Raw genomic sequence first — 25104 nt, forward strand, 5'->3', positions numbered from 1 at the left:
CCCCCCCCCCCATGTTTTAAGCCTAATACACGAGGAAGAAGATATTTGATGTGACTCTCGCGATTGAAGCAAGTTCTATTCTCGGCCAATTGGTTATTGCCTCGCCCCTTTTCCTCCAAACTTGACTAAAGCTGTACCAATCGCATAATCGTCGGGCTCCGGCGACTACCACCGCACGCACCCCGGCTCGCAAGTGCAACGGGGAACGAGCTCCGCTTATTATAAACGACGCACGACAACGCGGACCGCCGCTGCGGTTTTGTTAGAAGCGGTCGGAACGTGGACGTTTTGGAGGCGAGCAATTCCGATTTAAGCCGCGGGATGTCAACGATCTACCGGTCGGACGTTCTCGCCGGCTCGGATTGGCAGGGGCTAAATTTACTATGGCATCCGATATATCCGCGGATAAACGTACCCGCCGGGGCCATACACGTTTAAATTATATCCCGACGTATTACGATAACTATCGATTGTCCTTTTCCACCTCGCTTCCGCCACGGCGGACCGGTGGTCCTCTATTAAAATAAAATGTTAATTACTCTGGACCAAAAGTACGATGTCACGAAGCAACGAGGTCAAACTCTGAAAGCGCAAGCGCGACCAAGTCAATTTCTTGCGCTAATTGATCCTCTTTTTTTTTGCTTTTACCGTTTACTTCTCTCGCAAACACGTCGTTTTGATCACATCGATCCGCGAACGTGAAAGGAGACGGACCCGCTGTGTGGTGTTTTCACGTGGTAGCATCACCTTGAAACTCGCGAGCGGACGGAAGTGTCGACGGGACGGAGTACGCGAAAGTCGTCGGGACTCGGGGAAAAGTTTCCTAAGTGCAGCCCGCGCTTGCGTCTTTGTAGGGTTTTACAAACTGGGCCTTCGTTCGGGAATATACGTCGCGCGAAACGCTCGAGTCGACGACTCGAATGGCAGAGCAGAGACGCAAGATGGAGGATCAGCCTTTCGGCTTACAGAATCGTTACAGAGAAAAATTTTCTTCCACGACAGTCGGTCTCTAAGAGTGCGTTCCGCTTCACGCACGATGCACATGACGCATCATTTATCTATGTTATTTACCCGATGTGAAATAAAGATAAATGACGCATTACGCGCATCGCGCGTGAAACGGAGCGCGCCTTAAGAAAGCGCGGGACGCGAGTCCGTCGCAGAAGTCAATTTCAAGAACGGGAAAAGGCGGGAGATCAAAGTGGCCGCGGTATTCGCGAGAGCGCAACCGATTTGCATCCGGTCGCACCGGTCCGGCCGGGAGAGCGAGAGAGAGAGAAAAAGCCCCTCGAGCTCGGACCGCTCTGGAGGCTCTCGAGCGCGTCGATTAACGGGGGAGGGAACAATGTACGGGAGGGTGAGGAGGAGAGTCCTTCATTAGCGCGGCACGAAAAACAGGAAATTAGCGTCGCGACGCGTCGCGTCGCGTCGCATCCGAACGAGCGCGGACGGCGCGCGGCGGCGGCGACGACGACGACGACGGTGACGGTGACGTGTGCCAACCGGACGGACGGCGATGACCCCACCACGCGAGCCTCTCTCTTTCGCTCTCGCGGGCCGCCGCCGCCGACGTCGTCCGCGCCACCCGCCGCGCTCCTCCGCGATCCGCCCCTTCCATCGCTCGCTCGTACGAATGCTTAATCACAAATCGATAGACGTGACGCATCGCCGCGGCCTCTGAGATACGTCGACTTGCCGCCGGCTTCGGCTTATCTGCATTTCCGACCGCCTCGCTCGCGCGTGACTGGCGGCGGATTAGGGATATCACGAGGCGGACGATCGCAATCGCTCTCCACCCCGCTCGTCTCGATCGGGCCTCCCGAGCCGCGTTCGTCTCCTCAGCTAGTTAAACGTTGAACTCGACAACGTCGGGCGCGCGAAAACGCTCGGCTCAATTCGCCGACACGCGGCCGGACCGCCTCCTCCTCGCGCGCGCGTCTCGAGATCTCGCGGAGTGACGTGTACGGAGTCCGTCCCGCTGACGTGGGTGACGCAAGGCGTATGTGAAATCTTGGAGAACGCTGTCGGCAGGCAGCCCAGTTCGTTCCGACTCGTTCAGTCGCGCGCGGCGCCGTGGAACTGTCTGTGGATGCTGGTACCCGGGCGATACTATATGGCGACGCCGTAATGGGAAGGAGAGCGAAGTGCAGTGCAATTACGTTCGGGAATAATGGTTCGTATTCGCGCGCGTACCGTTAACGTTCGATGCGCGATTCTCGCCGGTGCTCCTGTCCTCCGGCTCCTATATACAGGGTGTCCCAGGAGGAAAGGCCAATATTCTGGGAGGTGATAGTATCGGCCATTTTAAACAAAATTGATCGTATGAATATGTGTCCCATTCCCCACTGTTTCCGAGATAGAGCTGCTCGAATGTCTCGCGAGAGAAAGAGAGAGAGTAAAGAAAGGGTAGACGATTACTATTTTACAATGTATTTTACGGCCTTGTAATTTCATTTCCTGAACTCGATCTATACGCGTCATAATAAAGTCGGGCACATCGCACTACAGGGACTCTAGTTGTGTGCGTGCACCTCACAAGGATAGGGACAGCATTTATGCCGGTGCGTGTACAAAACTTGTAATCCGGCGGTAACGCATTTTGTACCTCCACGTACGCGAAAATGCGCGCTGCTATCATTGAGCGTCGGTGATTAGAGAAATGTTGGCGTGGCGCATGATACGCCGATTAATTTTGTATGAATAAACCATCGGTATTAATTATGGCAAATTAGCGGCCGCGTCGCGATAATTGGCAGTCCAGAAGTATAAACTTTACATCCATAATGACTCGTTCGCGGACTTGTAGGAAATAAAAACTAATATCAATTACATAAAGTCCCGATTTATACGTAAATAAATTGTATAACCGTATTTACACGTATTACCGTACATTTACCAATGTAAAAATAATAATAATAATATGATTCTGTGGGACATATAATTAATCAAACGCGCTAAAGCGATAGACACAGTATTTACGGGGCGCGTATAATGAGATTCCAGCGTGGGAATCTATGATCAACGCAAATTGTTGCCATTTAATGTATAAATAAGCGCGCGCTTTGATGCGTATTCTAATATTGGAAATACCGCACTCGTGTGAATGCAAGGTGGATCGAGTGACGGGCATATCATTAAACAAGTTGAACGTGACGGGGCGAAAAAAAACAATCTGAACCCCTCGTCGATCCAGCGCGCCGCGTATCTCTTCCTTCCCTCTCGCGAGAGTACGCGTCCGCGGCATCTCGTTATAATCTAAACAAAACGTCGATTCGTTATAGGCGCCGCGCCGTGTCGCGCCGATATACGGATGTAATTTCTATCCGGCGATATATAGGTCGCGTCACACGCGAATACGTGTTAATGTCGCTTCATGTCGAATGGAAAGGCGACGATGGGACGTGTAAGCGCCCGTCGCCGCGCCTTCCAACGAGCGTGTTTTATCGGCCGCCTTCTCTTTACGAGCCCCGGCACGGCAACGTTACATCGAACGGGGCGGTCTACACGTATATCCGAAAAATGGCGGCCACGGTTAATGCGTTAGCCGGTCGTCGGTCGTTGGAATAATGGATTGCCGTTAAAGCATCTGGATTAAAGAGGAGGGCACGATACGACTTTCCGCCCGTCGTTAAGTCATTAGGAAAAGAAAATTGTTCCGCGCGATTATTGTAGGGTCGCCGGCGGACAATCGAGGTCAGAAGCCGGCCCCGGTATATGCGCGCGCGAGCCCCGTATTGTGTGGCATCCGGGAAATTGACGGTGAATGAAATTACGACGGCGGACCTTAGTGAATTAAAAAGCGCGAGGGCGGTACGGGCTGTTGATCGATGCCTTTTCAAATATCATTCGGCCGCTTTTCTCTCCCTCCCTCCCCCCCCTCTCTCTCTCTCTCTCTCTCTCTCTCTTTCCCTCGCGGTTATCGAATCTCCTCGGCGCATCGACATTTTTTGGAACCGCGCCAATTTCAGGTCCCCGCGATTTACTCGCGACGCGACCATACGAACGCCCCCGCTGAAAAGAGAGGCGAAGAAGGGAGAAGAGAGAAGGAGGGGGGGGGGAAAGAAAGTCGAATTTTTAACGTCCCGTAAAGATATCGGAGGCCGCTCGTTCCCCCCCCCTCCGAGCCCCTCCCGGCGCGTCGCGTTTTAAAGACCGTGGAAAATCGATGACGAATGCAACTTTGATCCCGCGCGCGCGTCTCATTCAAACGTACTCATGACGGCGGTGCATTGTAAACATGTGCGTATGCACGTAAACCATTATGCGGCTGCAACGGCGGCGATGGCTGCTCGCCGGGTGAAGCAGTTCGTGTAAGCCGGAGCCGGGCGGAGTTCAACGACCGGTATAAATTAAAGCGGCGCGTCGGATTTCAATGCCACGGCCTTGCTCAAGGCCGACGCACTCGTAGAAAATCAACGGTACATTTGCGCCGGCATTCGTAACAATAAATTGTGCGAATACGACGTGAGCGATCGGGTACAACCACCCGCAAAACTAACGAGCCGCGGGATCGCGGAGTGGATTCTTTTTCCTAATCTTCGGACAGTTCGTGCACGTTAAGGTCAAACTTCTGCAGAAAGAGAAACGAGAGTGAGCGGTGGGAAATTCTTTCGGCCCCCGTTTTTCTTTCAGAAACAGCAGGTTTCCTCTCTCTCTCTCTCGGACGTAAAATTGTCGTCTCGCGACAAGAGGCACGCGGGCAAATCACAATCTCTACACTCGCCATACGCGGGTACTTCGGTTGGAATTTTACTCTTTCTTTTTTTTTTTACGACGCGGCTTAGGTTTTCGCTGATATCGGCGCGGTCGATATCGCGAAACGAATCCTTGGCGTCCGCGAATTTATTTCCGCCGCGTCTGCACCGGACACGTGCACTTAATTTCTAAAATTATAACACGCATGCATGCACGATTTACCCAATTACATCATTTACGCGCTCTTGCGTTACAGGGTGCTTCGTTGTCGTTATTATTTAACGCGCGTAACGGCATTAACGCGATAACGCGATTTGGCGGGCGGAGGGGGAGGGGGGGGGCGCTTTTAATTGCGGGGATTGTTAAGGAGACCGACGGGGCCGGCTTATTTGGGCGAGCCCCCTCGCGCAAGTGATTTATAAGCAAAAAATTCATAATTTGATGAAGCACTCGCGTCCGCGCTCGTTGCAGACATACTCGCGTCCTCCTCCACCCTCCCCCTCCCCCCCCCCTCCGTTCCGAATATATATATATATACAAAATATTTCGCGCGGACGGAAATAACATTTCGCAAAATTATCGGAACGCGTTTAACAATCTCGAGCTCTTCGCAAACATTTACGGTGCATTTGTAACGAAATCATTTCCCGATGAGCGATGTATTTATTCGTCGCGCGCGAGATTCACGTGCGTGTTCGCCTCGGTGTATCCTCCCTCTCCCCCTCCGACCCCCCCCCATCGACGCAAAATTTTTTCCGCGAACGCGCAAATGCATTCCCCGTTGCACGGTAGAGCGCGACAAATTAGCGTTCTTACTCTAACGTGCGGCATTATCGCGTAAACAAATGACATACACGCTGCTCTCGGATAATTAATTAATTTACTCAAATCGCCACCGGGCAGGCGCCCTCGGTGTACGGGTGGCGGAGGGGAGGGGGAGGGGGGGCGGTGCGCTAGCCATCGATGTGGGTTTATGCAAAACAGTTGCCGCGCTGTTCGTCCGGCGGCACAAAATCAAAGGGATGACGATTGAATAGAGTGACGCAGAACTAGGCTCCACAAAGCGCGAGCGGTTCTCCGCCGTCGCGGCGAGCGTAGACCGCTGTTCGCCGCGTCTATCTGCCAGCTGCGAGCCTCGCGACCTGGACAAGCTTCTGCTTATCGCCGAAAGTAAATGAGAGTAGAACAACGATTTAGGCCCCGGTTTCACCGGACGTTGCTTAACTTCAATCTTGGTGTAATTCGTGTTTGTCTCTTTCCGGAGTAACAATTGGAGAGGGACAGAGAACGAATTGAGCTAAGCTTAAAGTCAAACAGCGTCGGTGAAACCGGGCCTTAACGATGCAAAGACAAGCGACGTGATAAGAGGAAGATGAGGGGCATTGAAATTATAGAGGAAAGTCTCCTATTATGAGATAGCGGGTTTCCCAACGTCCAGATTCACCACAAATCTATTTTCGCAACGATCGCACGTTCTAGCAATGAATTTCCCACTAAACGGATTTCACTCCAAGGGCCAATCCACGGTGAAACCAACGGACGGTGCCTATTGATTTAGCAGCGACCCCGCTCTCTCATGTTAGAACCTTATCCCATAATAGGGGACTCTATTTGTCTACTTTATGAAAGTAGAAAATCAACGGCTCCAATTACGCCGTACCGATAGCTCTACATCCACGTTGGCGAACACCGTCGCGTCTTTTTTTTTTTTTAATCGACTTTATTTCTGCCTCGAGCGTTAACGCGACCCCTCGAGACAGCGTCGCTCATCGGCGGCGCTTACGTAAGGGCGTACGCGCCAAATTCGCGGATTCGCGCCCATTCATAACGTTTCTCCTCGATTTTAATTTTAGCATACTGGCCTCGAAGCGACAGCGCAGCGTCGTCGCTCTTCGGCGGGATGCCGGGCGGTTACGGCCTGGGGGCCCCCCATTTGCCCTCGGCTTACGCCATTCTGGGCCGGGGGGGCTCGGCGCCCGGCTTCGGGGGTCACACACCAGCCTCGGCGCCACCCCCGTCCCCGTACCCTCACAGCAGCCTCGGTACGCTCAGCGTGGCCGCCAGTCAAGCTGCGAGCCTGGGTAAGTGAATTTTCCGCCACAACCCCGCCCCTCTCGCGCTCGTCCTTCGGGCTCTCTAAGCCCCCATCGATTATCGTGATTACGCGACGCTGCGGAAACCAACTCCGCGGGAGCGCGCCTCGCGATAATTCGGGATCGTCGCTTGGCTAACTTCGAACGCGACGTGTGTAATAAATATAACGAGATGCCACCGTGTGATACTTGGACGGTCCTAGAAATATCACGGCGTGATGACGACCGATACGCCGTGATTGCGGCTTTCAGTTCGCGCGAGGACCTTTGCCTCGGCTCGAGCAAACATTATTAAAGTTCCGTATTTCCCGCGATGTAGTATTTTTCTAAGCTGCAGCTTTCTTGCGAGGTGATTAGAGGCGCGTCTTGACGCGTTGTAGAGATCGCGAGCTTGCTTACCCGAAACGAGACGACGTTTCTCTCGCTTGGAAAGTTATTTTGTTGCGCCTCTCCGACTCATCTAGACGGCAATCGAGCGACGTCGAGCCGAGCCGCGTTTCGAGATCGAATTTTATAGACTCCGGGGCGGATTTACCGGAGGCAAACCCCTGTTCGTGTTGCAGGCATCAATCCAGCAGCCAGTGCATGGTGGACAATGGCCTCTCATCTGGCGGCGCAAGACTACCTCGCGAGGCTACAAGGAGCGGCAGGACTCCCAGGATTTCCGCCCGGTGCCGAGAGCCTCCTGCCGCCCTATCCCGCCTCTCTACTTAATCCCCCGTCCCTCTCGTCCCACAAGTCCAGTAAGTGTAAGTAACAACGATGCACGGACGCAACGGCAATGTTGCATGGCGCGACGCTCGAGAAACGCCCGCCTCCGTAACGCTTAATCCTCGATCGCCGAGTCCTTTCGAGATAATAACGTCGCTCCGGAAACGGTCGCCGGACCGGTATATTTTTAACCGTTTTTTCTCTCTCTCTCTCTCTTCTTAAAACGCTAAACCTAGACGAGACGCGAGACACGATTTCCACTCGCCGCTTCTACGTTCGCGGTATATTTCTATATTTTTTAAATTCGCTCGGGTTACATCTACACGGCGCTCTTTCCCGTTTTATCGCCATAATTATTTTCCACTTTGCGAGCAAGGTGTTTTGTGTACACTTTTACGCGTACCCCCCTCTCTCTCTCTCTCTCTTTTTTTACTTAAATTCGAAGTTATAATATAATTCTAAAGTTGCTCCCAAGTTTCGAGTTAAACGAGGTTACTTGTTAATAAGATAGAAACTCGAGACTCTTGAAAGTTTATGAATCTACTTGCGAAACAATTGACAGTCGCGCTGATCCGGGATCGAGACGAACGCGGGACGTTTCTCCGACGTTAATCCGTAGTCGGGCGGAGAACCGTAGGTGTACAATTATGTTTACGTTTTCACGGCCGAGCAGCTAAGTCAAGCAAGAGTCACAAGACACCGGCCAGCAGTAGCAGCTCAACGACGCCGAGCATGACGAGCAGCAGCCTGCCGGTGTCCACTCAACCGCCGGTGACGTCCTCTCATCACAGCACCACCTCGGTCAGCAGCACGCCAAATTCGCAAGCGAACGTCGTCAGGTGAGCGGTCACTCAGCACTCGCGTATTCAATAAAATAAACGCAAGGCTGACAGATTCGGTCTCATCTAACTCGCTAAAACATTGTATTTTCCACGCTCTCGTTCTCCCTATCGCGACAGTTCGGCGAAGGAAGGAAGGTGAATATATCAGTTCAAATTAACGCGACCGATCCCTCGCGGTACGATTTACAGTTGCACAGTTGGGCAGAATTTGCTCTTAAATTTTACCCTGAAAATCGTGCAATCGCGGGACAACACGGCGTTTCGAAGAACTTCACGAGATCACAAATACGAAGTAATAAAGGACATAAGAGCCAAGACCGGGATGTTGGTGTCTAAATGATTTTAATTTTGAAATTTATTGCGAAAAATCTATCCCAGACAGGGCCTTGAACCTGGACTAGGTGGGCGTCTCGCAAATCGACCACCGAGACATGTACCGAGAAAAACTGTCATACAATTTCCCGAAATGCCATGTGGTCCCGCGATTGCACGACCTTCAGGGTAAATTTTAAGAGAAAATTCTCTCCGTGTAGAGTTCGAGTGTATAGGTTTTTGGATCTCGATATAATTGAATTCACGATTCTCGCCGTCTGATCAATGATCGTTACGTAGTTTAGTCCACTTAGGATAAGTAATTTCACGGCGATGCTTTCTCCAGTGATCCTAGCAGTATATTGGGAGGTGTGCGCTTACCTCCCGACACGGAGATTATCAAGTATACGTCGAGTATAGTCGGCCCGAAGGTCCCCGGGACGACGAACCGCGGCAGGAAGAAGACAATATCCTTGGACACTCCCAGTGTCAGCGTACACCCGCCGCCCGTCTCTGCCCTTAGCGCCCATCAGATGAACACGACGTCGTCCTCATCGCTAATGATGGAACCGAGGAAGTACAATCGCACGGGGGTACGTTCAGTCGCCGCGCGTGTCGGCCGCGATTCCGAAACAGAGATTGAAAGAACATAAAGTTGCAAGGAGTCTGTTACTCTCTGTCGCGATCAACATGCAAAGATCGATGCTCAGTCGCGGAATTAGATTCGCCCCCTTAATTTTACATCCGCTACGGGTCCGATGCAATCACGCGCAGTACGTCGTGTAATCGTGTGCGTTTCGTCTTTCACTCAGACCGACTCGAACGAGTACAGAGATTCGGTGGATCGAGTGGAGGTAATCAAACTGCCGGCCCATTCAACGAACGGCTCCGTACTGTCGGCGCCGCCGACGTACACCAGCAGCGGTAGCAGCGGCGGCGGCAGCAACGCGAACAACAGCATCAACGATTCGGACGCGCCCCTAAATCTCTCCCTGAAGCCCGCCACGACGAGCAGTAGCTCGCCGATTTCCGGTAGTCAGCCGCTCAGTCAGCTCAGTAATTTAAGCCAATCGTTACTTGCCTCCGATCGAACGTGTAAGTACAGCAACTGCGCGCGGTTAATTTTCACTGACGTTACCGGTTTAAAGCCGTAAAGTCGTAAAGTCGCCACGTGTTTTCATTCAACGGAGAAAATTGTTCGTAAAGTAGAAAGACTTAAGAGCAATCTCGCAAACGTACGGTATACAGTTCACCATTTAAGTCTGCACATCTTTAAGCCTTCTGGGCTTCCACGTTGGAAATCGTAACGTCAGAGACGAGCACCCGGGAGCCTTAAGGCTTCAAGTCGGTTGCTCTGAAGATGATCGAGACAATAAAAATGCTTGACGAATTATCGTAGCGAGACGAAAGCCCGGACCAAAGCCGAGGAGAGTGCCGCAGAACTCGGTGCCGGTGCCGGCGTCGCCTAGTCCCTCCCTGGCGCAGCTGTTCGCCGCCGCGGACTCGCCACAGCGGCCGAGCAGCGGCAGCGAGGAGAGCGAGAGCGCGAGCACTGCCACCCATCACAAGGACGGTAGGCCGCGAAATCTCGGCCGCGGTGTATCGAAGCCTAAGAAGAACACGGTCGCCTCGTTGCTGGCTCAAAGCAGAGCTCTAGGAATTAAGCCCACTCCGACTCTGGATCCAAGTGTGCCATTGTCTCACCAAGTATCGTTGTTGAGATCGAATATACTGGCGGCTCAGTTGCACGCTTCCGTCGCCACTGGCCAGGCTGATGACAAGAACCAGGTAAAAGAGCTACCAGGCTCAACGTGAAACCATCCTTGTCGTACGAGTTAATTTTAACGTTTTAATATCACATTGTACTTGAATACAACACTATTCTTTTATTCTGACTTCTGTAATTGTCTAATTTCCACATATCTTTACAATTATCTTTTGTTAAAGTACTATCACTTGCTAACGAAGATACAGAAGAAGAAGCGACCTCGACCAATTCGTGCTTCGTGGGCGAGGAGCCATGTTCGTTTTTCTTTTTTTTTTACTTATGATTTCGCACTAAAACCATTCTCCCTATACAGAAATCTTTGCAGGAGAAAATGAAAAACAAGTTGCTGGAGGCCTCGGGAGAAGAGAGTAACATGGACGTGACCAGCGAGAGCGGCAGCAACACCGACGTAGTCACCGACACCGATGACGACAATGCAGAAGGCACACCCAGCGCGAAGAGGAGAAAGCTCAAGCCCAGCGAAAGAGACCTTCAAATGCCGTTAGAGCGCGGTTGGAAGCGTGAAACGGTTATCAAGGGACTGGGGAAGACGGGAGTGATAAAAGGCGACGTGTCGTATTACAGCCCCTGCGGGAAAACTTTTAGGAGCAGTCCCGATCTGGTGAAGGTTGGTTGTAACATATTACGACCAGTGATGGTTGGTGTACGTTATCAAAAGTGATTCGCATCAAATTGCCGCAAGTTCCAAGTACTTTGCTAAACTTTTCATCGTCGCTTTCGTTACTATCGCGACGTTTACGCCGCGGTACGCATAACGTAACAAGGAAGTAACATAATTATACCGAGACGCGAATGAGGCTTAGATCGGTCGGGCCGCTGGGCGGTCCTCTTTCAGGAAGCGATCTCTTTCCTATTTCAGTTTCTGGAGCATCAGAATCCAGCCGAGCTAACAACCGCCAATTTTTCCTTTTCCTCTCGCCCGTTGGTCGGGGAATTCCTGCAGCCGACGATGGGTCTAACGGACGCCGAGTTCGTCAGACTCGGTGCTCAGGAAGTGGCGCGAAGATTGGAGGACCTCAGAGTGGCCGGCGGTTTCAGAGACGCACGGACGAACAATCAGTACGAGAGAGACAAGCTGGCTTACGCGAAGAAACTCGCGAAGGAAGAGGCGCAACGGCACAAAGAACAAGCTAGGTAAGACATTATTCAAACACGTTGATCATTGCTTATAAATCAATATATCTCTGGAAAGTATTAAATATTAATTGCTGGCGTGCGTTAAAGGAAGAACCGACGCGCATAAGTCACTATCTGATGTTGAGATCACTTCATGAAATCGTAGAAAGTTGAAGATTGTCGATAATAGTCAAATAAATCATCAAGTTTATTGAAATGTCAACCTCGCCACTATGTGAGAACAGTTATGCACTCGCTTGCTGACGAATTTATTACTCGATTCGAAATTCCGCGATAACATATTGATCGTTTAATTAACACGTATTTGTTATTTTTCGCTGTAAATTATTGCGTGCGCGTAATCGCAAATAATATCGAGCTAAAATCTAAGGGCGAACGTCGCGGATCGCCACGTTAATTTGAAACTCGAGCTCCCTCGAGCGTTCGTAAAATTTATGGACAAACGGTTACGAATAACTCTTGATTAATAATTTGTTCGAGCGTTTTTGCCGCTTGGGGATTACGTGAACGTAATGATACCCTCATTGTAGGCTTATTAAGGAGCAAGAGAAGACGGAACGGCAGGAAACCCTGAGACGAGAACGGGAGATCAGGAATCAACAGCTGCTCGAGGTAAGTCGACGTCTACCACCGAGTTTCCTTCACGTTTGTCTCGATCTCGTTGTTTCATTCACACAAAAAACTGTTCTCTTATTCTATTTGGGATACCTACGTTTTTTTGTATTTTGTCCACCTGTCGTGCGTGTCGCATGCTCTCTGTGTGTGCCGTATTTATATATATATATACATATATATATTATCTCCGTATATATATATACATCTGTCTATATATACATATTATATACGACTTTTTTTAATGAATATTCTTGTATAGAGAAACTCTTTTCTTATACTATATACGTCCAATGAACCTCTTACAACCTCTAATGTCCCAGAATACACGAGACACCCATAACAACCGCTAGCGATAGTGACAGGAGAACCCAGCATGTCCTCCAACCTTACCTCTCCCCGCCCCATTTTGATTTTAACCCTTTTTATTTCGCCAAATTATTGCATTTAATCGCTCGAACAAAACCGTTAAGAATTGAGTGCGATTTCGTTTTTATCAGAACAAACGCAACCTTGACAGAAAGGGGGGGAAAAATGAAATGAAAAAAGTGATCGCTCTGGCATTCAAGCTATCTAATAAGAGGAATAGTTGAGTTTCATTCCTTTTATGAGCCACTGTTTCTTTTTGGCGTGCACTAAAATACACGCGCCGAATTTTTAGTTATTTTTTGTAAATGCGAACGCGAGAATCGTGAATAAATTAATATGGATGCCAATATTGGTTTAAATTCTAAAATTCTTCGCGCGATATTCGATATTTCATACACCGAGATCTGTTTTGAAACAATTCCATGTGTTCTCAATCGATACCGTTGATGCTTTTATGTACGTTGTAAACAGAAGTATTGTTGATACATTTTGTTTCCCGTCATTTTTGTCGACGCCACCGGATAATGAGACAAATAATTGCATTTCATTAAGAATTGTTTTTGACAACGGCAAATTTACGTGGCAAAGAAGCGGTTATTGAAGTAACGGACGAACCGTACCACCTAAAATGTCATCTTTTAACCAAAATTGTAAATAATTTTCCCCCCAATTGTACATTTCAACAACAAGGCTAAAATATACACAATCATTTGTATTGTTTGCAATTGTGTAAGACGCTCGATACTGTTGTTGGAAATGTAGCTTTCGCAAGACTTTCAGGTATCGAGGCGTACAGCGTAAATATTAATAAATGACGAATCGTTATTGCCGAGAAAGAATTTCCACTCGCTACCGATTCCCGCATCGGATTCCATAAGATCGAAGACAAACTTTTCGGTTTTAATTTACGTCTTGCAAAAGGGACGAGGATACATTTCGATATTGGAATACGTGCTTAATAGGATCGACGTTATTCTGGAAATTTCTCTGCGCGAGGGAAAACCTCGGCGAAATAGAGGCGCGCGATTGTAGAAATTTCAAAAGTCCATCCATTGTGATAGTCCTCCAAACTACCCCATCGGAATCCTCGCGCAAGCCAGATTATCACCCTGTCCCCCTCAATCACTGTCACTCGTTCGTTCATGTTTCCTCGCATTCACACACGCATTCCACATCCACACGCACATCACTGGCCCCGAACATACACACACAACCCGTGCAATTTGAAAGAATAGAAGGAGACGTCAGACGACACAATAGTGTAGTAACTGTAGCTACACGTGGGCTCATATGTAGTGGAAAAACGCGAAATAGGGATGCCCAGTCCGTATATAACCGATCCTAATCGATTTTCCCCCCTGGGACGTAGAGAACGAAATATGAAACGGATGTACATTATCGATGCACATTACGTTTTAGACGAGCTAACTAAGATTGGCGTAATTTAGCAAGTTATTGGTGTAATTGAGAACGTTATTATTATTTTGTTATGTGTGCATTGTGTTGTTACATTGTGTTCGACATTACGAGAGATAGTCGAGAAAATTGTTTCATATTATTTTATATCTTCACAAATAGTCGACAAGTATGTCGCGTGTTTCTTTCTCTTTTTAATGGTAACCGCTTTTATGTGCTTATAGTATTTAAAATTGGCTTTATCGGAGTTACACGTGTTTTAGTCATTTTTAAGGGTGGTGCGCGGAGTTCATAAAGTCGCGATTATTAAAGTCGTTAATGCGACTATAGAGTTAATTTGCCGATGGTATCGCTTTTAATTTGTTCTCGTGAAACAGTGTGATACATTCCAAGACTCGCATCTTGATCCTGCGAACGAACGTTCCTCAGGGTAATATACTTGGCGTGGGAAATAATCCATTGCCATTGTAGTTCAGCCTCGTATATTACCGTACGGTCGCGGTCCGCGCCAAGTGATCTCCGCGTATCGCCCCGCCTGAATCCCCGCCGGTCGACCGCGCACGACCGGTCGCACGTGGTTGACTAAACGACCATCCTCCTCCCGATTAACGCGATCGATTATATATTGGGCATCCCTGTAAACCCACCACCAACGCAGGGTCGAAAGCGGCTCGCGTTCACGATCAAGCAGAAAATGAAGATCATCCAAGAGATCGAGCGCGGCAAGAGCAAGAGCGACGTGGCTCGCGAGCTGGGTCTGGCGAGCAGTACGGTCGCCACCATCTGGAAGAATCGCGAGAGCATCGCCGAGAGCTGGCGCAACCGGGACATGATGCACCAGGCGGACGTCGAGGACGTGCCGTCGAAGAAGCCGCCGTCGATGTCGTCGATGTCATCCCTCGCGCCGACCACGGCCGCGCTCTGCACGCCGGTGGCGATGACCACGATGACGACGACGACGGCCGCGATGACGACGACGCCACCGTCCCTGGCCGCCGGCGTGGTCGTGCCGCCTCCGCAGGTGCAGGTGGTGCCGCCGGTACTGCCGCCGCCACCTTATCCCACCTTGACCCTGCCGCCGGTGTCGGCGGGCCTCGTCCCGTCACCGCAGCCGACGACGCCCAACTCCTCCTCGTCGAACCTGTCGTCGACCACGTCGACCGGCACGACGACCGCGACCATGCCGCCGGACAATACCCAGCAGGCACAGACCCAGACGCAGAGCCAGGAACTTCTGGAGGTAAGATGTCGTATGACGCATCCCGACCCCCCCCCCCCCCCGTCCATGGTCTTGCCCGCCTGGATCCATCGATTTCTCCCCTTTCGTACCCCATTGATATCCCCTCACGTAATGTCACGAAGCTCGATATCCCGACATATGCGCCACTTGGATCCACCATCGACCACATCATGTTCACTAATGAGTGTTGTCATATTGTCTTGTGAGTCGTTATTACTTCCGGATGTCCCCGTCTCTCTCTCTCTCCCCCCTTTGGCTTTAATTTCCCCCGCGATCCGGACACGGTTTGCGATAGAAGGGCGAAGAGATCCCCGGAGGTAAGAGTTACCGTGAGTATACCCGGCTCGCGGCCCGCGATTCCTCTACGTGTGTTTGCGTGGGGTGAAATAATATATAAGTGCTTCCGGTGCTCCCGCAGACGAGAGTATCGTGCGAATTTTACCATTTTACGTCAGCCTTCGTCGTCTCTTCAACGTTCTTTTCAACGTTTCGCTGTGAGAAATTATTATCCACGGTAAAATGATCCCGTCAAATGTTCCGTCTCAATGGGAAGGAAATTAAAATGAAAAGTTCAGTACATCGACTCTTTCTTCTTCTTTGTAAACCATACGTCACAAAAAGAATAGTTGTGAATGGTTCCGAGTTTTCTTAAATCAATGAAATAAACTGTTACCCAGCGAGTTATCATCAATTCGCTTTGTCTTTTACAATCATCTATCGACGAATTGTCAAATTCTTCTCGAAATATATCTCAGCAATGTTATCTTGGATGTTAGACGTCTAAGTATCTTATTTAAACGAAGCTAAAAATAGATCACGTCGGTGCATAAAACTTTACGTCGTTCAATGTTCTCATAAACACTAGCCTCTAGTCGTTATGTTTTCCCAATCATAATTCACGATTTTTCGAGCTCTCGTTGTAACATTCCAAAGTTTTCAACGTGATTGATCAACGTGACGATTGCGCGTATCACCAAAATGAAGAGACGAACCTGCGACTGGCGTCGTAAATTCACCCCCGCCTACTTTATATAAAAAGATACATACGTACACACACACACACACACACACACATACATGCATATAGACGCTCCCACCGTGCTTTCGTAGGGGTTGAATGTGGCCGATCTCTTCGTCCGGCCAAGCGGATTTCGGAATTCTAGTCTTACTATCAATGATCGTTTATTGTGTTATCTGTGAAAGCATCTTCGAAAATGACACAGGTTTATTCAATTATACCCCAGATCTACGGACTAATAAAAGAATTGCAAGTTTCGTCGTGAATAATTCATTCGAAAATTGCGAATGTAAATTTTGAAAATTTTACGATGAAAGAGAGATCTCGTTTCTCCTCTTTGCACCGTGATATCATTACTCTATTAATAAGCTCAATTTGAATTCACGCATACTCTATGAGTTTTTGACTTGAGAGTGAAAACTTCAAAATTAACATCTGCCACTGTTGCGCACTCGCTTCGATCTCTCTATTAGAGGGAAAATGGAGCTCTGCCAAAAATCTTGTATCGATGCTAATTGATTTATCCAACGCTCATCCACAATGTAATTCGAAGCGCGCATTTCGAAATTTATGCCGAGTCCATTAAACGTTCCCGAAATGAAAAGGGCGAGAAATCCGAAGTCCGCCGAAAGATTATAAAGAAGAAGCACCCTCCCCCGATATCGATCTTGTGTTCTCGTTGGCCGGCACGTTTTCCGAGCGAAGTGGAAAGCAGCGCGGGTCCATCGAGAATCGCGGGATCCAGACGCTAGATCGACACTGCGATCGAGGCACGTTAAGGCTGACGATATACGTAGGCACGATATATACGATAATATATGAACCGACTGTGTCTCGCAATGCTATCCTGTGCCTAGCTTCTCCTGTCACTATACAAAATAACAGCTAGCTACATGATTATCCAGCATGCCAATACTTCTCGAAAGAACCTGTCTCTAGTATTGGAGTATTCGCTACACGAGTATATACAAAGAGCTTTCCTTTACCTTCTCGTTGTACTGCGGACGAAAACGACACACGAATTACCCGCGTAATGGATATATGTGTGACATCTATACTTTATATATATATATATAAATATATATACACATATTATTACATATATATTTTTATTACTATGTATTATCTACTGTTATACATTTTATATTCCTAGGTGACACGACACGATAGCCTTTAATATTTTATCAGCTTAAGCGACGGTACACATTGTACCGTTGATATAATATGTGCATACATAGGCGAGTATTGCTTGGCTCCTTGCATGCTCGGCTGAGATTTTTTCACTTTTCCACGTTATTCTTCTACTTCTCTCTTCGGTCTCTGTTCATCTTGTATAATGGTGTTGGTTTATAATAACAGTTTACGCTCTCTCATTATCTCTCGATATAGTTGGCTCTCTTTTACTCCTATTTATATAATGATTAAATATAATTATTTCGATTCGTGTTCTCTCTTGCTGTCGAGTTCGCTCTCAGTTGTTTCACGAGCGAGTCGGTCTTCGTTATGCTTGGCTGCTGTCTCGACGTACACGCGTCACTCTCTTGATGGGGTTTTATATTAAATCGCATGCCTTTGCTACCCTTTTTCTCTCTTACTCTCTTTGTATAAGGATTTTTTTTTTCACAAGGACCTATTGCGCTAATTGAATATGCAATGTTTATCGGTATGTAGAAACTGAGCGTGCGTTATCTCACGGCTGTCACGATGAGCCTAGCATATCCGATGATAAAGAGCCCACGAGAGCGCAATAATCGGATCGCCGAGTCGACGGAGACGAACGTAAACTACGGGCATTTAGCAGAGCAGAGATGTAGATTCAGAGTTTTAGCATGACCGTAGCCGGGAAAGACGCACCGATACGATTTGTAATTCCGACGCTCCAGCGATCTAATCGATCTTTAATATACTAAGGGTGCAAACGGAAAAGTAGGTTGTTGTTCCTTCTTTAAATTCGAGATCAACTTCGCCCGGAGCTTCTCAACTCGACGTTCGGTCGAGTATTCGATTGTTAAAAAGTTACGGCGCCTTCCCAGGAAGGGTTGGTGCTAGAGCTATAAAAACAATGTGGCGTTAAAATGCAAAAGTGCACCCGTACTAATTTTTCCAGCTACATCCCCGAACTTTAGAGTAGTGCTTAATCCCTGTCACTGATCTGCGCTATTTAGACATCGCTTTCCACACGTAGTCTTCGAATCACAATTACACTGTGAATGTCATGAAAAATCAAAACCCGAGGGAAAAAAAACCTCTCGCAGATGAGGAACTTGTACGGCTAGCTTATTCGTCCGATTGCGATTTCGATAAGGATCCATTTCCGTTCGTCCGGAGAAACGTAATTGCACATCAGGAAGCGGAAATCGAGGCGGTCGCTTTGAAAAGTCCATTGAATTAATGTTTTTTTTTTTCAACAATTTCATAAGAAAAATATTTACGAGCGTCAGTAAAACAAAACAGCGGTCGGGAAGTTTTAAAAATTGTGATACATTCTCCCTGTAATTTTAATTTCTGTACAACTCAACGCAATGTATATATAACTTTAAAAAATTCACGGATATTTCTGAAAAAAATTTCGGGAGGGGGGGGAATGGTTTAAAATAAAACTCTTGAATTTTTTACAGACTACATGTGCGATCCCGAACGTTTGATGGTTTTCATAGATTCGCTTCTGAAATGTAACGATGAATGCTCGATAACGGTTACAAGTAAAATTTTAATAAAGTGAAATAGAACCCTTTTTTATAGCAATAAAATAGCTTCTCTGCTCTTGCAACCCTCTCGATCGTCGCTGCAAGAAATCGGTAGGGGGGGGTACGGAAACGTTAGATTGCAATTATCAAATTATCAGTGCCGGTAAACGAGATATGTGTAGTAGCTTTCGTCGCTGAAACAATGTCTCTTTCTCTTGTCGTAAATGCCGAGCGGTCCCGCGAACGAGAACAAAATTGCCTAAGTTTTCTCTTGATAAACATGATTACGGATGCGAGTTACGTGTGTATGGCGTATGCGCAGGCACGGAAAAAACGGGAGGAAGAGGTGCAGAAGATCCGACTGGAAGAACAACAAAGGAAGCAACAGGTAATTCAACAATCGTTACTATGTTAATGTCCGACCCGGTTCTTCTCGGGTCGCCTAAAGTTAGATGTAATACGCGAACGAACGACTCACCGCGAGCGTAATACCGTTTCCCGGAGTTGTATTAAAATCGTCCTTTAATTCTTCAGGAACGAGAGCTGAAGAGGCAGCAGGCGGTCATACTGAAAGAGCAGGTGAGTTCTCGTCTTAAAACGAATCGTTCCCCGCCAATCGTTTCGTCGCTGTAGATCTAGCGTGAGTGTGCGTGAGTGTGTCTCTCGTAGACGTAGAGGTGCTCTGTTTTACTTTTATCGCCTTCATTCGTTGCTCCCCGTTTATTTTTACGATGAGACCGAAGTAAGTTGATTTTACGTAGGGATCGAGTGTACCGGGGAAGGAGACCCTTGTTTGCCGAGGGGCGTGCACCAAATAATTATTTTAGACATTGCAAACGTATGAGAGGCGGAATATTTTCCGTAATAGAGCTCATCAATTATCGTATCTCGGAAACGGTGTTTGCTGGTAGTGAAAATTTCGTGTACTCTGCATGCAAGTTTTCATTAGGAATGTTTGAATGGAAACGTCTCTGAATTCGAACACTTCGACGTTGCGGAGATTTTTGCGAAAAATTTCATCCGACATGAATATTAATAGAGATGTAATTTAAAACTGATTGCGAGTTAAAAATATTTGGTATTCTAAAGCGAAAGAGTTATACACGTTTCTTAAGAATTAACATTTTTTTGCGTTTTGGAAAATTCATATTATTTCCGGTCTTGAAACTAGCGCGTCGTACGTTAGCATTTATTCTCGTCTTTTTTTTTTGGAGAACAAGTCTATGTGTTACTTTAATATGGCAATTATTGAATAGAAATTACATTAAAGAAATTAATTACATATGCACAGAGGGAATATAATGCTACTTATTTCACACGTCGCTTCAGCGATTAGCAAGCTCTGATTCAAATATAATATTCACTTAGAAGAATCTAACATTCTGTGTTTCGGATCCACAGCTCTAACTTACTATCTATACGATCAATGTTCATCGACATGGAAAAGTAAAATTGCTGATGCGATTAATATATCATTTTCGGGAAAGCGTAATTCATATGCATATCATACGCGGGATGTCCAATCTTCGTCGCAATAAAGTTTCAATCGCGGACTGTTTGACGAATTTTGAGTAGTGTTTTAACAAACAGTTTGAGGGAAACCTGAATATCATAATATACAATGGAAATTAAAGGATGTTCGCAAATTAAAAAACTTCCCATACAGCGCGCATGTCTCAAAGACGTCTTTAAGATGTCTTTAAGTCGTCTTTTAGACATCTTGCTGTACGGGTTTGAACAGGTAAAACTTGAATCCTTTTATCAATTTCTAATAGAACTAATTAAACCGTTGAATTAATTACGAATCACATTGCTAAGACATTTAGTCGTACTTAGTATAACGAACACTTTGTATTCTACTGAAAATTAATGAAGTTTCGATGATTCTAAGTTTCTCGTTAAAAAAAAAGGTCGACGGTCCTACATGTTCCAAACGAGCTTGACTTTAACGAGGATGAAGACGGAGACACCCCGCGATCACTTATCGCGCCCGCTTGATCTTGAAGTCGGAAAAGTCAATTCAGCATAACATGCCGCGCATTGCCCGACAATCCTATCGCGAAAGGGTTGATCGCGCTGCCGATTTCGCGACACGATTTAACTCTCCGCGGCAGACGGATAGCCGATAAGTAGAGAACATCTACACGGTAGAGAGCGAGGGAAAGATTGTTAGATTGAGTGTGGCGGTTTGAGCACTAGTGGACTGTGGATGTGTTTTGTGCCGCAGATGTACATGCAGGAGCTCACCAAGCAGCGCGAGATGCTCTACACCGTCGAGCTGGTATGTCACATACCCAATCTAGCGTCTAACAGAATGGCATTAACGAATTAGCGACTTGCTCTCGTGCAACTAACTGGCATCGGCTCTGCGTTACATCGCGAATACTGGCGGCGTGCACGCGAACGGCTTATGCGTTACATTTCTCTCTCGAGCGTCAATTCGAGATCTAACGACGGCCTGTACGGACCACGGTGTCGCGGTTTACACGTATCGCTCAACATCTCGGCATACCACACCTTTGTTCGTAACGCAACAAGCTCGCTTACCTAATCTGTAACCCGCTTCAGCTTGCACAAATCATTGCGGTTCATAAGCTTACATTCTGCGAAAAAAGGAAAACACACGTTCGCACCTCTGAGTTGAGCGCTAGGGGACCGAAAATTTCTCACTCGTCTTTCGCCATGTAACGACGCGTTCGATAGAAACTTCTCTTGAGAGTTTTAAGTACTTCAGGACTGATGGAGGCGTTTCGCGTAGCTCGGACGACCGCTAGATCTGGTTTGCTAGAAATTGCACGGTTTTCTGCGCACTGTAAATGTAAAAGAGCGGTTTCCGCCACGACGCGCCGGGATTGCTCTCCTATGACTATCAGTGCATCCGTTTAACAATATTGTTCGTAATGTAATGCGTGGAAGAGTATTTGGGACGGTTGTAGAGTTTGGCCCGTTGTCCGTGCGTGACATAGATGCAGAGTGGAAGATCACGGGAACTGTGTATAAAACTTGTATAACTCGAATAAAAATCCCAGTTCTCTCATTTCTTTAAAAGTTCCAATGAAAACGTTTATAAATTGCCGAAGATATGTTAAAAATATATATATATATATATAATTTTTCAACGTCCTTAGATTTCTCCAAGATTTTTTGAGTTGAGAGAAGAAATAAGTATACGTAAAAAGTAATAGTATCTCGTGATTTTCCATTTCACACAAACACACATACACACACGCACACACGTACACAAATTACGCTTTATTGGCAATACACCACGAAGAGTCTGTACACACTACATTCACAATTTTGTCTTGATTCGATATGACCTGCATGAGCGCGTCAGTTAGTTTTGCTGCGCGTTATTGTAACAATGAACGATGACCGCAGGAAAGGGAGAGAAGGAGGCAGCATATGGCCCTGGTACGGGCACTGGAGAACCGCCGCAAGATGGAGGAGAAAGAGAAGAAACGCCTGGAGGCCAGGGCCGAGAGGATAGCGACGAAGGAAAAGCGAGCGGAACAGAGGAGAGTCGAGATGGAGTTGATCGAACAAATTCGCAAGCCTGTGGAGGATATGGAGCTGACAGGTACGGGAACAAAAGAGTGACTGATACCACGCCATGAGAACATTGCTCTTACTACGTAGTGAGCTAAGAACTCGAGTGCCAAGTTTTTGCATTTCTAACGAGACCTTTTGGACTAATGGCCAATCATTTTTTAACAAATTCTTCCTTCCAACTAATTCCGACTAATCTTTCAGATCACAGACCACTGCCAGAAATCAAAAGAATACCTGGACTTAAGCTCTCCGGACAAGCGTTCGCAGACATCGTCATGGTCTTCGAATTTTTACACAATTTCGGGGAGACCTTGGGATTCGGTGAGAGCATCTTGTCTTACACGTGTCAGAATAAAAATCATTAATTTTAATCGGGATTGATTTTCATCGTTCTATTTTTTTTTGTAGATATGGAATCGCTACCCAGCTTGAAGAGTCTCCAACTCGCTCTTCTCAACGACGAAGAAGCCGAAGAGGAGATGCTGTCGGTTATGACGCATCTGTTGGTGTGTGCCATTGAAGATCCGGGAATCCCGCAACCGGCTAGACACACCACAGGCTTGGGTCAGAGCTTGCGTCAAGCTGACATCACTCACGCCAACATCAGTGAAGTACTGCGAATTTATTTGTACGCGAACGCAACCGGCGAAGTGAAAGCTCTGACAGGGGTGTGCCTTGAGCGTGAACGCGACAAGAAGTTTGCCGATCATCATCAGAACGGCGGCGATTACGCTTCGACCTGCTCGGGGAAGAACGCGCAGTTCTATGAGCACTTACATAACAACGAAACGTGGAAGATGTCGGAAAGATTGCGGGACAAGCCTTTCCTAGCGTTGAATCCGACGCATAAGGCGCAGATGCTCGCTTTCCTTTGCAACGAGCTGCTGCAAAATAAGGCTGTGATCAGACAGATAGAGGGTAGCCTCGAGACAGTGGCTCAGCTGAGGAAGGAGAGATTCGTACTGGATACCAAAATCAGAAAGTAAGTTGTACGCTATGAAGAGACAATTGATGCAAAGATGAGACTGACGGAATAATTTTATTAAAAGCTGTCATAAATGATCTGTTCATTAGAAAAACGTGGAGAGACGATAGATTAATTAAAGATACGTTTACGTATTAAATTATGCTTTTTCAAACTTGTTTCTGTAATATCATCTATTGTTTTCACAGGCTTAGACAATTACATAGTCGAAAAATCCGAATGGAAGCTGTGGGCGTCATTGTGAACAAGATTGGCGACACAATCACCATCGAGAAAAAGGAAGGTGAGGAAGAAGGTAATACCACGTCCACTGCCGTAGGTACGACCCCTACACCAGACGAGATTCATCACGAGGACGAAGTAGAAGATATGTCTGAGAATGAGAGTGAAGGCACTCAGCCAGAAGAGGTATATCTTGAAACATCGACTTACCGTTAAGTTAATCTGGAGATTTATTCGTACTAACTGAAGAAAATTTCTTATTTAGGAGGAGGATAAAAATTTGTCTGGCGAAGAATTGGGTAAGAAGTTGGATAAACTACTGAAGCAATCGGAGGAACAACTGCAAAAGCTGAACAGTTCTTCGAAGCAACTCCGCGCGCATATATTTGGCCAGGACAGGTATTGGAGAAGATATTGGGAATTAGCATGCGCCGGCGGCATCTTCGTAGAAGCTATGGAGAGCGCCGAACCGGAGGTTCTCGAACTCCAAGCCGAGCTCGACGAGAAGTACAAAAATATGCCGGTAGAAGAGAAGCCCGAGGTGAAGCAAGAGGGCGAAGGCAAGACGAATTCCGAAAATCGTGAAAATGAGGCGCCGAATGAAGTCAAAGATGAAAAGAAACACAACTCGAGTGAGCAGGATGAGGACGTGAAATCTCACGGGGATAAGCTGAAGTCCGAGGTGGAGGAGGTTAACTATAAGAAAGAGTCTGTACAAAATTGCAGCTCGGAGAATTCCGAAGGTGTTAAGGAGGAGAAGAAAAACAACGACGTTGATAGTACAATGACAGATGCGAAGACGAACGTTACGTCCGAGGAGATAAAACAGGAAACGGAGGTGATCAGTATGGATGTCGATATGAAAGAGGAAATGAAGAAGGAGAACGACGAGACGGAGGAAGACATGAAGCCTATGGTGAAAACGATGGAGGATAAAATTGTAGAGACGATACCGAACGGCGACAAGTACAACCACGTGAATAATCTGCACAACGGGAAGGAACTCAACGGCTCTTTCATTTCTAGTGAGTCTCTATAAATCCTTGCCTGGGATAGACTCTTCAATATTTCTAATTAATATCAGTTATGTCGATTATTTCAGACAACAGCAATGCCGAGCCTAATTGGTTTTCCATCTTACCGCGTGAAACGTGCGATACTCCGGGACCGAGCACTAAGCAAATCTTTGGCATAGCCGAGCCGACCGAGCTCAGAATCCCGATATTCCCACCGCCAGCTAGTCCAAATTACGATAGATGCGACAGTCCGGCGCCCCTGATATTGACTCAAGATGAGGCAGCGCAACTGGAGTATTTGAAAGTGCACGGTTTACCTCCTCCGGGAGAAGCGAAACCGGTGTCGAAAGGTAAATCGAGTTAAATTGCGAATGTTAAAAAAAGAACACGAATGACACTATTTTCCAG

The 25104-nt window shown here is 47.3% G+C and overlaps 1 protein-coding gene across 1 annotated transcript in view; it reads left to right on the forward strand.

The window, feature by feature from the left end:
* The window catches only part of LOC105565984 (bromodomain adjacent to zinc finger domain protein 2B), a 61853-nt gene that overhangs the window by 28904 nt on the left and 7845 nt on the right, over positions 1-25104 (forward strand). The window contains exons 3-23 of the mRNA XM_012019620.1: positions 6549-6776; positions 7352-7537; positions 8173-8338; positions 8459-8476; positions 9000-9246; positions 9466-9748; positions 10053-10441; positions 10601-10675; positions 10747-11049; positions 11302-11576; positions 12110-12191; positions 14635-15216; positions 19244-19309; positions 19456-19500; positions 21149-21202; positions 22303-22501; positions 22675-22794; positions 22882-23455; positions 23647-23866; positions 23946-24705; positions 24783-25046. Of these exons, the coding sequence (XP_011875010.1) occupies positions 6549-6776; positions 7352-7537; positions 8173-8338; positions 8459-8476; positions 9000-9246; positions 9466-9748; positions 10053-10441; positions 10601-10675; positions 10747-11049; positions 11302-11576; positions 12110-12191; positions 14635-15216; positions 19244-19309; positions 19456-19500; positions 21149-21202; positions 22303-22501; positions 22675-22794; positions 22882-23455; positions 23647-23866; positions 23946-24705; positions 24783-25046 (5136 nt within the window). The remainder of the gene's footprint in view (positions 1-6548; positions 6777-7351; positions 7538-8172; positions 8339-8458; positions 8477-8999; positions 9247-9465; positions 9749-10052; positions 10442-10600; positions 10676-10746; positions 11050-11301; positions 11577-12109; positions 12192-14634; positions 15217-19243; positions 19310-19455; positions 19501-21148; positions 21203-22302; positions 22502-22674; positions 22795-22881; positions 23456-23646; positions 23867-23945; positions 24706-24782; positions 25047-25104) is intronic.

The sequence above is a fragment of the Vollenhovia emeryi genome, unplaced genomic scaffold, assembly GCF_000949405.1.
Source record: "Vollenhovia emeryi isolate VEMERY1.0 unplaced genomic scaffold, V.emery_V1.0 DF939148.1, whole genome shotgun sequence".
In the NCBI taxonomy this organism is placed as follows: Eukaryota; Metazoa; Arthropoda; class Insecta; order Hymenoptera; family Formicidae; genus Vollenhovia; species Vollenhovia emeryi.